The 14,039-nt window shown below is 43.4% G+C and overlaps 1 protein-coding gene across 1 annotated transcript in view; it reads left to right on the forward strand.

Moving 5' to 3' along the window:
* Window positions 1–14,039, forward strand: part of GAREM1 (GRB2 associated regulator of MAPK1 subtype 1) — a 98,869-nt gene that overhangs the window by 76,982 nt on the left and 7,848 nt on the right. The window contains exon 4 of the mRNA XM_054284872.1: window positions 9,043–10,221. Coding sequence (XP_054140847.1) covers window positions 9,043–10,221 — 1,179 coding nt within the window. The remainder of the gene's footprint in view (window positions 1–9,042; window positions 10,222–14,039) is intronic.

Genomic DNA, 14,039 nt, shown 5'->3' on the forward strand with positions numbered 1-14,039 from the left:
CATTCAATAATTCATCTAATTAGGATGCTCCTGCCAGATTTTAAACAAATGTTGTTTGTTGCCCCCTTCCTCCTCCCCCTCCAGCAGTCTGAATTTCATTCTCTGCTAAGCAGCAGCTGCTCAAATCCCTCTCCAGAAAGCCTCTTTCTCAGAGAGCACGCGGGGTGAAATGATGAGGTTGCTTGTCTCAAAATTACTGCAGCTAAATACCATTGTGAATAGAACAACAAAAAAACCAAAAAAAAAACCCCAAAAAAACCAAAACCAAACCATGCCAAAATAAAAAGACACAGTTGTTCTATGTGTGCATGTGTGTGTTTATTTGTGCACAGCTCTTGGGCTCATGAAAGGGTCACTGATCCCACGAGAGGGTTTGCTATCCCCAAACATGCTGCAGTGCAGGGGCACGAAACAGTGAAATCACAGCTTGTTCTTCTTTGTCCTACCTACACGTGTACTGCCTGCACAAGGTAGGTCAGCTGTGCCGTGAGAGCAGAGTGGTCTCCAGGCTTGTCTGGTTGGTTTGAGCAGCAGCACCATCTCAGACTGGTAGAAGAGCATCCTAGAGCTGGTGTGCAGTGGTGGAAATCTGCATTGTGTACCTGCAGGGGAAACTGGCTAATACTGGTGGTGCAAAACCAGCCTGGAATTTCCTGGTCATTTGTGTATCGGGTTGGGCTTTGTATAACAACCTTTTAATGGCTTTTTCCTCTTTCTTGCACTGCTACAGCTGGGAGACACCAGCTAGCACACAGTTTTTATAGGTGTAAGTGGAAGAGCTCATCGGTTAATTTACTCAGTGACTAAGACTCACACCTTGCAAGACAGTACGTTGTTTTCATTTGTGCTCTGCATTAACCTGAGCCTGTAGAACAGAGGCTTTCATGAATGAAGGCTAGGTGAGAAAGTTGGAACACTTCCGTAAATTTAGGCAAGGGAACAAGAAAATTTTATCTCTGCTCAGAAAAAATCCTTGTGACTGCTGGCCTTATCCAGAGCTGTGCTGTTATTTCTCTTTTGATCAATGACCAAACCAAGAGAATGGCACAGTAGAATGTGCAGCTTTGGTTTCCTAGTGCAAAAAAGTATTTGTCTACAGGCCTCTTTAAACCTAAAATGCCATATCTTGAGTTTACCGTGAGTGGTTTTAAAACTCTTTTTCATATGTGGCAAACTGAGAAATAAGCAAAGCTTTCTGTTAGATATCAAATCCATTTTTATAGGTTTTATGGTGATACTCCTTAATGTAAATAACAGTAGTATAATCCAGGTTTAACCTAGTTACACAGTTATCTTGGCAGTATTCCTCTTGGCAGTTTTTCCAGTTTCATTGAAATCTATTCCAAGGTTATCATCTTCCAAAAAATAAATGAACTTAGCAGGATTTATTAAAGTGTTTAATAACCCTTTACATGCAAGAGAATTATGTACACTAAAATTTTAATATGGGAGAGATTTTGTCAAGCTGATTAGAGCAAAGGGAGGAATACTAAGTACAGTTGATTCCTGTCCAATGTAGCGTGCCTGTTTAAATTCAGAAGAGAGTATCAGAAGGCAGCTAATCCAATAGAAAAAGAAAAAAAAGGTGCCCAAAATATCTGATGAAGCACTTAAGATGAGAAGGAGCTCTGAAGTCTGGGAATTATTTCTTATTCCAAACACTCAGCTTTTCAGTGGATAATTTTTGAAGAAGGAGCCTGTAGAGTTCGAAGGTGACCAGACAGTCACTGTGTTCTTTTGTCTGTGCTTGTTGAGGTGTGTCTGCATGTGCCAGTACACCATGGTTATGATTCCACTTGGTGTGAGCCTTGCTCCTGAGTGTAAATCCTTGGCAGTTCCAGCAGGATTTCACAGCTACTGCTGCCATTCTCCAAACTGCCTTCTCACTGGGGTGGGCTGCGAGATCATTTCCAAGAGGCTTACTTTATTTTTGTTTCTTGTAATAGTTGTTAAAGGGAAAACTCAGCCACCTTATCCTGGCAAAGCAGGGGAGATGGTTCTCCTTTCCTTGCCTGTGGTTTTGCAGCTGGACAGGTTCTCTGGGCAGTGTCCTGATGCAGGGGGTTGAGGACCTGATGGATGTTTGAAGAACAGCTGTAACACATGCAAGCAAGTGCCACTAGGAGGGAAAGGTGGTATCTTTTCAGAGACTAGCAAACAAAACTTTTGGGTTAAATAAAACTTTTGTAATGGCTAAAAGTACTTAGTAACTTTTTTGGCCATATGTAATGCACTGGATTCCCACTTGGTCATTTCGAGTGGTAGCAGCATCTACAGGCACAGTAATTTAGAGTGTTCTGGGGATAATTTCACTCAGTCAATAGTTTAATCTCTTCCTGATCAAAAAATAGAGGCATTCTGTCCTTTCTTCACTGACCAGATACTTGAGAACCTTTTTTGTATTAGTATTCAGCGCATAATTGAAGAAGATTTTGTTTATGTTATAGAATTATGCTACAAATACAAGAAATTTTTTTTTCTATTGCTAGGAACAAAATACTAAGAATGTTGAGCTACCCCAGGACCCTGTCTTTTGCTGAAGCAACAGCAGTAGATGTCTGCTTTCAACTGCTCTGGTCTCATACATATGGCAGTGTGTATTAACTGTGTAATAAACCGGAAGCTATTTGCACCAGGTCTTAAAAACAAGACAAGGAACAAACACACACGCCCCCCCCCCCCCCCTCCCATCCAAAATCATACTGAGGGCAATTTACCAAAAGTTTCCTTAAAAAAACAGCATTTGGGCATGGGACAAACTAGGAGTTCCTTCACTCTAAAAACCAGCTCACTTAGTGTTGCAGGACCCTTCAGATCTTCCAGAATAACATTTTTTTCTGAAGACATCACTTGGTCTCCCTGGAGAGTCTGTGAAGCTGTTTGCAGACACTTTCTAGAATGGACAAATGGGTTAGTGAATTACCCCTATAATGATTCTTTTCTTGCCTATCAAAGATATTGTATGACTGGTGTGAACATTTGATACCTGATTTGTTCATCTTTTTTAATGTAATCCTCTTTTCACAGTGATTTAACCATGTTAGCCCATACAATGTGCATTTTGGCAGAAAGAAATCTGTAGTGAAAACTTCGCCCTTTTTTTTGTTGGGTTTTTTTTTTTTTTTTTTTTTTGGCAGATGGTAATGCTGTACAGTGGAGCAAAATTTATTTCCTGATTGTAATTCTGGTGCCTCTGATAAACTCACCCTGAGCTGCCATAAAGCACATATATAGGAGGCTGTAACTTACAGTGACATTCTTAAGTGCTGCAGTAGTGACTTTCTTGAAATGAGGTGCTGTGTAGATTTTGGCTCCGGAGTTTCAGGCAATTCATAATACTTCACCTCAAGAATTAGTGCTTTAGTGGCCTTGTGGCTTGATGCCAGCCTTACAAAGCAGCAAGAGTCAGCTTCAAGCAGTTTGGGTTTTTTCTTTTTCCCCTTTGCTCCCGGTACACACAGGCTCCACACCTCGGTGTCTTGCGTTGGCATTGCAGTCCTGTGGCTGCCTCTTTTCCTCCTGGAAAAAGGTTGAGTGGCTTGAATGAGAGAAGCACTGGAAGCAGAGCTGCTGCTGCTGTGTGCCTGCATTGAGGTACCTGTGTGGGGGTCCTGCTCCAAAAGAAGCCTGGATAGCAAGTGCCACTGCCTCGGTGGCTCCTGACGTCCCACATAAAGAGACACTCCATGTTACAGCTCTGCAGTGCTACCTGCCACATTTTGGGGCAGTTTTAGATCACTGATTTATTTGAGACGTCCCTTAAAGAGCACTGAAGCCAGCTGTTAATGTAGCAATTAGGCAAAGTCCCTCTTATCCCAGAGGGAAATGCATGAAGACTTTTACTTGCTCATCCTGTCTTGGGAAACAGACATTCATAAAAAAAAAATGGGATACTCTCTCACGGAATTTAGCCAGCTTTCTTGAAAATGTTTGCTCTTCTTTTTATTCTCCTAACAGCTCTCCTGAAGACACTGTTTTACATTTTAAAATCTTTTCCAATTTTTGTGCCCTGTAAAAAAATATATATGTCTAATATATATGATCTGTTAAATAGATCTGTAGTGCTACAATTGGTCCCTTGGCTCTAACAGTAAAAACCATATGCTGTAGCTGTGAATCAGAGACTTCAGTTACAAAGAGCTCTAATAATGAAAAAAAAATCCTAATTGTATTTTTAAAGTGAATGCAATGCTTGCATTACTCTAATAAAGTCTAGCAGCTACACCTACCTATATAAAGCCACAAATAATTTTTATAAAGGTGTTTTTATGTGTCCAATTAAAGACTTCTGCTTCAAACTATAACAAATTAGAACAATTGAGGTCCAAGACAGCATATTGACTCAGGTGTTGCCAAAATCTATTATTAGCCTTTCCTTAAGCAAAAGGAATATTTTACCTGAGCTTTTCCAAAAAACAGTTTCCTAAGTAATCATTCCTTGGTTTTCTGATGCCTGTCTTCTGCAGGACTTTTCAATGGCTTTTCAATGTTACTGAAATTGCATGAGTCTTAAAATATAAAATATTATAGTGACTTAGACCACTGCAGTTTTGCAGTGTGTTTGGCAAGGTGTCTGTATGCCTGTAAACTTTCTGGTCAGCATCCTGGCATCATCAGTGAGCAGATAGTATGGATTAACAGGCAGTCGGAAGGGAGAAGGCAAGTACAACAGGGAGGAAGTTCTGGATCTGTGGATCTTCTGCATTTATTTTTCAGCTTGAATATCTACTCCTGATTCCTAGGTGTCATTGGGAGTGTGGTGTGGCAAGCACTGCCTCTTTCACAAAGCTGGGGTCACTGGTTATTCTCACCTGTTACCAATGAAAACTGGATGAGAAGTGCAGAAGAGGGGTGAATGCAAAATAAAACTGCAGGAGTTCTTACAGTGCATGAAACATTGTTAAAATGTATAAAGCCCTCCTTGGATATGTGATGCAGCTGAGTGAAAACCTCTTGGGTGTTTTCTGCCTTATGTAGTGTTACCTCTTTTGCAGAATTATTATGAGACTTTAGGAGTTTACCACAAAAATGTATGATTATTTCTGCACTAGTCTGTGATCTGGACCACCTTAACTCTGCCAGTGTGCACTGCTGCTTGAGTCCATCATATACCAGGGCTATGCTGTGTCACATTCACCAGCTGGGACCTACCACTAGCAGGTCCAAGTGTCTGAGACAGTGTAGGGCTCTGCTACACCCCCAGCAGCAGCTGCATAGCAGGAAGCAGAGGGGGCCCAGAGAATGGTCTCAGCAGGGTTGTGAAGATGCAAATCCTGCTGGGTCAGTGCTGAAAGCCTAGAGGGTAGAGGGAGATAAGGCTGGTATGGGACTTCCCTTTCTGCCTTCCAGGAATAATTTATGATATGCACTTTCATGTTGTCTATAAGTGTACTATTTGGCATGGAACCACAGAATCATTTAGGTCGGAAAAGACCTTTGAGATCAAGTCCATCCATTACCCCAGCACTGTCAAGTCCACCAGTAAACTATGTCCCCAAGTGCCACGTCTTCACATCTTATAAATGCTTCCAGGAATGGTGACACAACCACTTTCCTGGGAAGCCTGTTCCAGTGAAAGACAACCCTTTTGGTAAAAAAAAAAATTTCCGGATATCCAATCTAAACCCCCCCTTCCCCCGGTGCAACTCGAGGCCGTTTCCTCCTGTCCCATCTGTTCTTAGGAAATGCTCTGCATGACTAATTCCTGGGATTCTGGAGGCCTGTGAAGCTCACCAAAGGCAGTGTAAAACCAAGCTAGAGTCCATGGCTCTTTGTTGATTTGTCTGTAAGTTTTGTGGCTGTTGACAAAGTGAAATGTTTGAACAAGGAAGAGGAAGTCTGATTTTCAAATGTCATTGCTACAAGGACAAAGTAAGGATCATTTAGCCTAATGATCCTTAGCCTTTGTAATCTTGAGAACAAAAGCTGGGCAGTATCTGTGCACTGTTATGTTTTTGAGAGAGATATATATGATATGTGTGGTATATCTTTGTTGCCAATATGCTGGAACACATATTTACCTACCAATTTTAAAGTATAAGCAGCCCAGTGGGATGTATCAGCAATCTTAACATCACCATAAGTAGAATTTATTAGATAAATTTCTGAGGTCTTAGACTTTTAATTTCATGGTTTTGGGTTTTTTTTATAATTTTGGGCAGCAACTGACAATTTATATTTTTGTTTAGAAGAAAGAATGCAGAATAGTATTTTTCTCAGCATGCTAAACTAGAACTATGCCATCATCTTTCTTTTCATAGAATATCGTAGAATATACTGAGTTGGAAGGGGCCCATTAAGAAAATAAAATCCAACTCTTTGCCTTGCACAGGACACCCCAAGAATTGCACCATGTGCCTGAGAGCACTGTCCAAATGCTTCTTGAACTTTTGTCAGTCTTGGTGCTGTGACCACATCCCTGGGGAGCCTGTTCCAGTGCCCAGCCACCCTCTGGATGAAAAGCCTTTTCCTGATATCCAACCTAAACCTCTTCTGACACAACTTCAGGCCTTGAGTCCTGTCACACAGAGAAGAAATGAGTGACTGCCCCTGTTCTTTCCCTCATGAGGAAGTTGTAACTGCAGTGAGGTCTCCCCTCAGTTTCCTCTTCTCCAGGATGAACAGACTAAGTGACCTCAGCTGTTCCTCATATGGCTTCTCCTCAAAGCCCTTCACCATTGTGGCACCCAGAACTGCCCCCAGCACTAAAGTGAGGCTGCCCCAGATCAGAGCAGAGCAGGACAATCCCCTTCGTTGCCTGATGCTGGCAATGCTGTTCCTGATGCCCCCCAGAACACAGCTGTCTCTCCTGGCTGCCAGAGCACTGCTGACTCATGTTCAACTTGCCATCATCCCAGGTCCCTTTCTACTCTGCTGCTCTCCTGTGTCTCATTCCCCCATCTGTACACAGATTGAGGGTTAAATTCAGCCTTATTTCACCTGCAATGATCCTGTGACTGTATTTTTTCTAACAATGAAAAAATGTTTTCCAGTGTTTTTAATTGAAAATAATTTTGTTTTTAAATGTGTCAGTTGACTCTAAAAGCCCATTTGCTATTTGGCTGGTTGAAGAGGATGGCATCAATAAGTAGCTGCTCTACAAGACCCTCATTGTAAAGCTCAGCAGTTTAGTTACCTCTGTGGCTTCACTCTGACCCACCATTTCCTCCTGCAGTGTCTTGTTTGTTTGGGAATCACCAGGGAACTGTAAGTTGGCCGAGGAGGGGCTCCCACAGCTGCAGGTTGTGACACCTCCCTTGCTCCAGACAGTGTCCCACAAGTAGTAAAGAAAAGCTGTGATGGTGCAGCATCAAGTGAAAAGTCCAACAGTGTAGCTGGCATTGTCCAAGCAGCCATTTGCGGGGACTTGTTGATTCTAGAAACCAGTATTCCTAGAGAAAATAGGCTCTCAGAAAGAGAAGGGGGAGATGGCATGGTACAGGCACAGAGCCCTGTGTGTCCTCGGCCCTTATCAGCCCCTCAAAGGCAGGGCTGTGTGGCTGCAGCTCCAGTGCAGCGCTCTGTGACAGTGTGAGGAGAAACCAGCAATGAATGTCACATGGGCCTTATCAGCAAAAGAGCCTCCAGTGCTTTCATTTCATGCCGTGGTGTTTCAAAGGCTGCCAGGCCACTGGTGCAAACTGTGAGTGAGTATTACGTACCATAAACCCTAGTGGTTTCCTGGATTAGACCAATTAGTGTTTGTTTAGATAATTCAGAGTTTGAATGACTTCCTCTCCGGAAGCCCCGAGCCTGAAGTGCTAAGGCGGCGCACCTCGCCCAAGCTGCCTGTGCAACTGCAATTCTGGCTTGCAGAAAATAATCACAGCTCTGCAAATACAGAGGGATTGCAGGTCATGTCTTAGAAGAGGAAGCATTATTCACTGCACTTGTCAGTTATTGACTTACTGGAATTACAGCTTTGATTTCGTGCAATTGTGTGATGATACCAGGGTTTGAAGCTTGGAGTTTGAACTTCACTCAAGTCCATGAAGTCTTTAGGGATTTTGGAGGTGAGGAAGGGATATACAATTTTAGCATATGTTTTCATTGGCAATTTCTTTAGTAGGTTCAGTTTCTCAAATAAAATGCAAATAAAATGGTCTATAACAGACCAGTAGTGTTTATCTGGTGCACTTCCATTTATGAGTAGGGATCTGCTGCTACCAAAGAATTGGGTGGGTTCTGTTAGGTCCCTGAAAAGGGCTTTTCACATTAAACCACTCAAATATGAGGCAGAGCAATCTTGTCTATAAAGAGTTATTTCAGTCGTAGGGAAATAACTTCAGAAGCAAATGAGCCTTGGACATCTGTTTTGTTGGGGGTTTTTTCCTGGTACAATTTCCACACTAGAAATGCTCACACATGGCTGTGCATATGTTGTTTAATCTCTTAAATTGCAATTATGATCAAAAAATGAGGAAGGAAGTCTATGACTAGGAGAGCAAAGCAGGGGGGGAGGTAGGCATATGGGATAGACTGATATTCTTGATTTCTCCTTCATGGAATAGATGTCATCTGTCATTCCCCCTAGCCTGGAAAAAATTATATCAAAGGGATATGCTTCATCTGTAATGATGAGATCACCTTTTCTGCTGCTCAGGGAGCTGAAGAGGGTAAAAGATGTTTGTTTCCCTCAAGAGCCTGGCAAATACGTTCCAACAAACAGCAAAAACAAAGGTGGGAAAAGATGCCCAAGGGAATCCAGACATGGTCTGTCATGGCTGTTTGACACAAGTGGCTATTTGAACTGCTGGGCTATGTGGATTTGCCCTTTCTGGTTATGGTTATGTTTGTTCTCATGCCTTCTTTGGCAATTTCAGGTGGCTTTTTCCTCTCAAGTAAGATGCAGGAATGAGCTGAACAATTTAGAAAGGTTACTTCAGGTTAAACACCTTGCACTTGACCAGTCAGCTGTTCAAATAAAGTTACTTTAATGTTTTCCAATACATAGTCTTGTAAGTTCAGTCTCAAGAGATTTGATGTGATTTGAAGTATTGTCTTCATTGGAGGAAGACCAAATTTTTTATTATTATTTTGCAGGTTGCTTCAGGTGAATGCAATGAAGACACTGAAGTTTACAACATTACCCTTAGTACTGGGGATGAGCTCACTTTAATGGGGCAAGCAGAAATCCTTTATGCAAAATCTTCTAAGGAGAAGTCACGGCTCAACACCATCTTCAAAAAAATCGGGAAGCTTAATTCAATTAGTAAGCTAGGCAGAGGCAAAATGCCCTGCCTCATCTGCATGAACCACAGGACCAACGAGAGCATCAGTCTCCCTTTCCAGTGTAAGGGCAAGTTCAGCACCCGCAGCCCGCTGGAGGTGCAGATGCAGGAAGGTGAGCACACAATTCGCAATATAGTAGAAAAAACCAGGCTGCCTGTGAACGTGACTGTGCCAAGTCCTACACCAAGAAACCCTTATGACCTGCATTTCATCCGTGAGGGGCACAGGTACAAGTTTGTCAACATTCAGACCAAGACTGTGGTAGTTTGCTGCGTGCTTCGTGGAAACAAAATCATTCCCATGCATTTTCCTTTGCACTTGACACTTCCGAAATTTATTCTACCCGATAGCGTGGTGAAGGGGGAGCTGTGGCACGAGCCCCTCATCCAGCACTGGTTTAACATATGCCAGGAGCAGTTTGACATAGACGAGTACTCGCGTGCCGTGCGGGATGTGAAGACTGACTGGAACGACGACTGCAAGAGCCCGAAGAAGAGCCGGTGCGCGGGGCACAGCCACGTGCCCAACTCCCTCAGCTACGCGCGGGACGAGCTCACGCAGTCCTTCCACCGGCTCTCCGTCTGCGTCTACGGCAACAACCTGCATGGGAACAGCGAGGTGAACCTCCACGGCTGCAGGGACTTGTGTAACGAGTGGGCCCTGTTCTCTCACGACGCTCTTCAGTACCAGGAGTCCGGGGACAGTGGCAGTGATTACCTTTTCCCTGAAGTTAGCGAAGAATCCATGTTTCTGCCCACGAAACCGGAGCTTCCTTACGAAGAGCTCTGGTTGGACCAAGGGTCTGGAAAGGGTGGTGATCAGCCCCTTTCATGCTCGCTAAGTGAGAAGAGCAAGTGTGACAACTACAGAGGATCCTTCCGATCAAAGTGTGGCACCGCGCCTCTTCCTGTGCCTGCAACTATCGGAACAACCACAAAGTCTTCAGATGTTTCCCTACCTCCACCTCCAGTGCCTCCCAAATCAGAAGCAGTAAGTCAGGGTTATTTATGTTTGTTTTGTTTGTTTCCTTTTTTAGGTGGTGAAGAGTTTGCATGCAGATCTTTTTAGGGAATACTTGGTGGAGGGGGGAAGGGCACATACAGGGCAAGGGAACAGTCAAACTCGGCAAGATGTGCCACTTCAGCTAGTTTCCTACTGTGTGTAAGTCATGTCTTAAAAATCAGAGGAGTATATTTAATATTACTGATCTAATAGCTTAATCCTGATACTTTCAGATGATATTTATTTTGGGTTTCTTGCTCACACAAACAAGGTCTAAGAATTGCTGAGTCACTTCATTCTCTTGCTTTCCACATCATCTCTCCATGTCACCTCCATGTTTTCTCATATCTTCTGTGGCCAGAGTGTATAGGGCATGACCCGCTTGGCAATGCCTCAGATTGCCTTAGTATGTCATCAATTAACAGGCTCTGATAATGAGAACAGCTAGAATTTTTACAGATTTTAATGAGAAATTATCTTCTCTATTGTGACCCTATAGCAGATTTTGAAGAACACTGTCTCATTGTCCCCAAGGAAACTTTATCAAACTAGACCTGAACTAGTTGCTCTGTACTGCTTATTGAAAGAAAATATGTTTAAATAGGAGCTCTGCAGAATTGATAAATGAGCCTTCTAGAGGACTCAGTTGTAAACAGACCATGTTTCCTGGCCTAAGGTTTTTAATGAAAACTCATGGGAGAAATCACTTCTCCAAACCTGAAATGTCATGGAGACTTAGGAGGGAAAAATGCAAATGTATTTTATCAACAGGACCTTATGCAGTCTGGCTGGAGAATCCACTCATTATCTGGTCTCTTGACATAGTCCTAAGCATTATTTAAGAAAAAAAAAAAAGAAGAAAAAAAAGTAAGAAAGTAAGGAAGAAGATTCCCACAGGAAAGAGTGTCTAGGAGTCTTTAGCAAAATGTCAATTATATATATATATCACGTGAATCTTGGTGTATTATCATTATTTAACAAATTTGTTTTGTAAGAGTTTTTCTGGAATTAAAAAATATCATTCCACTTGCAAGTCCTATGGTGATTTCGAGAGCATGGCTGTACAGTAAATTAAGGCTAATTTGAGACCAAACTGCAGCAAAACATGATGATCCCATACCTTTCCTATTGCCATCCAACAGTCCAGTAGCGTTGGCTGTAGCCTTGCCCTCATGAGTTGGGTCACAACCTGGTTGAAAGCTAAGATATGTTCATTCATGCTGCAGAGGATTTCTGTGGAGATGCCCCTGGCCAGGCTCTGCAGTGCCTGGGGAGGTGCAGCGAGGAGAGGGGAGGAGGACACCAGGCAGGCACAAAATGCCCAGCTACAGCCCTTGGACTGTGCCACCAAAACTTCCCCAAAAAGCAAATGCAGGAGGTGGAGCAGCCAGGGAAGGCAAGACATTTTGTCTTCTCAGCAAAGTGTTTATGTGCAGTGTTAAGTGCAGGAACCCAAGAGCACTTCCTTGCCTCTGAGGTCAGGTATGCACTGACACTTTGTCCAGACTCTTGGACAAGTGCCCAGCACCACCATATGGAGATGAGGCTCCCTGGCAGCCTACTGGTGTTAACTGGAGTGGGGCTGGTCCCACCCTCCTCTACCTCCTCCTCCTCCTTTCCCAGACACATCGTCCTGGCTTCCCTTTTGTGCTGGCTCTGGCACTCCTGTGCCTGGGCAGGCAGCCAGGTCTGGATCTGGAAAATGATTTGTTTCCTGCTGATTTGTGTGAGCTGAACTGCTTCTGCACAGGGTCAGAGGAGTGCTGCAGTGTTGGGGGTGGGTGGTGGGGGAGGAAGGCTGTCCCTGCAGCCCTTGTGGCATGCCTGCAACATGAGGGTCTCATCCCTGAGCTGTGGGTACTGGGAGAGCTGTGGAGCACCTACACAGCATCATTGTGGACCCTCATACCTGGGGAATCCCCATGAGTCCCTTTTAGAGACAGCAGGGTGACACTTGGGGTAGATGCATATCCCAAGTGTCACCCTGATAGACACTTTAGAGTTACTTTGGAAAGTGTGCAATTTTGTCATGTGTGTCTTGCATTACTGAGGTAATGTGAGTGCTGTCAGCAATGTCAGTGTAGCTTCCTAGCCATTTTGGAGAAATAACTTCTGCTAAAGATATTAGCTGAAATTTAGAGGTGGGCAGGGGGTGTAACCTCATTAAAAATAAAACAAAACTGAAAACCTACATTTCCATAGATTATAATAATTTAGACTTGCTTTTATGGCTTCTGGAACAGTTTTGGAGTGAGTATCAGTGACCTACAGAATTCGTCTGTGGGCTGGGGCTGAGGAGACGTTTTCATGGTTTCCATGTAGGTATTTATAGAGTAAGTAGATCTCAGGAGCTGCTGGTTTAGTCATCACTCCCTCTAGAATGATATTCCATAGCATTTCTGTGTAAAGGTTGGCTGGCAATTGTATTTTTGCACTAAATTTAAAATGTGTGTCCAGAAGCTGTTTGCAGAACGGGAAAGGACATCTGGGTATTTCAGAAGCTGTTCTGGTTTTCTTCTCTCCAGCAGGATGAAGCATTGTGATACATTATGTGTATTTCCTAAATACCTTTCAGAAAATCAAAGTAGCATGAAGGCAGAAGGCAGAGGAGGGGGGAATAACCTCTGAATTAAGGCCTGTAAATTAGCAATTTCTTCATTCCCCAAACATTAATTTGCATAAGATCAGAAGCTGTTTTACTGATTGATACAAAGCACATCCCTAATGGAGAGCGCCGGAAGCTCAGGCTCCTGTGAGCGAGGAGTGTGGAACTGCTCTGTGTTACACTCACAGACAGGCTGGTGACAGGGCCGCTTTTATCCAGGCAGCCTCAGAGCTGGTCACTGCAATGGGCACCTGTGGTGCCCAGCTTCAGCAGTGGCACCCCAGGGCCCAGGTGCTGCTGGCAGGGATTGGGCTGGCAGCAGGGAAAAGGAGCAGAGGTCTTAAAATCAACGTAGCACCTCATGCCATTGGAAACAGGTCACCATCCCTAGGTCACAGGAAGGAGGGTTGGAGCATGAGAGAGCTCAATGTCGAATAGAAGTTTCAGGTTGTGCAGTGTAAGTGTTTTTTATCTGTATCTGACAGCCATGTGACATTTAGTGCTTCCAGGGCAAAGAGTATTTCCAGCTAAGAGCAGCAGCCACCGAGGTCATTGTCCTGTCACACCGTGGCTGTTCCACTCATCTCCTGCATTTATTTCATTGCCATTCTCTTGGACCTAGTGAGCATGGCTTTCCTGAAGCTTCCCCTTGCTCTTGTCAGTTTAATCTGCAAAATCTCTCATTTTTATTCCTCTGCTGGCTTTCCTGGGGGCTGTATGTGGCAGCTGTAATTGTGATTTTGTGACAGGGACCAATTGGGACTGCACACAGGTATTATTTATGGCTTCATTCTCATCTGCAATCTGGGTCAAGCAAGGGAGTTTGGCATAGTTTGTTATGCCAGCACCTTTGAATTCCTCAGTCTTCCAGGAAAGAAAAGCTTTAAGCCTTTGACCATCTGCTGTGCTCCAAAAGCTCCCCTGAATGGTCTCTCTAACCCCATGGATATATATTCAATAGCATTCACTATTAACTTTGCCTGTTCTGACTTGGGGGGAGAAAAAGTCTTCAGTTGAAGAATTTTATGCCTGAATTCAATAACAAACATGAATAAAATTGATTCATTTTTTCCCCTTTCCTTGAAAGAGCAAATAAGATCCTTTAGAACAAGATTTATTTCAGTGTTTTATGCTGACGGGCATTTCCTGTAATTTTGACTTGTTTTGAATTAGGGAAAAAATGTACTACAATGTCCTAGTC

This window comes from Melozone crissalis, unplaced genomic scaffold, assembly GCF_028551555.1.
Source record: "Melozone crissalis strain CALT ecotype California unplaced genomic scaffold, PUWL_Pcris_2 ptg000042l_1, whole genome shotgun sequence".
Classification (NCBI taxonomy): Eukaryota; Metazoa; Chordata; class Aves; order Passeriformes; family Passerellidae; genus Melozone; species Melozone crissalis.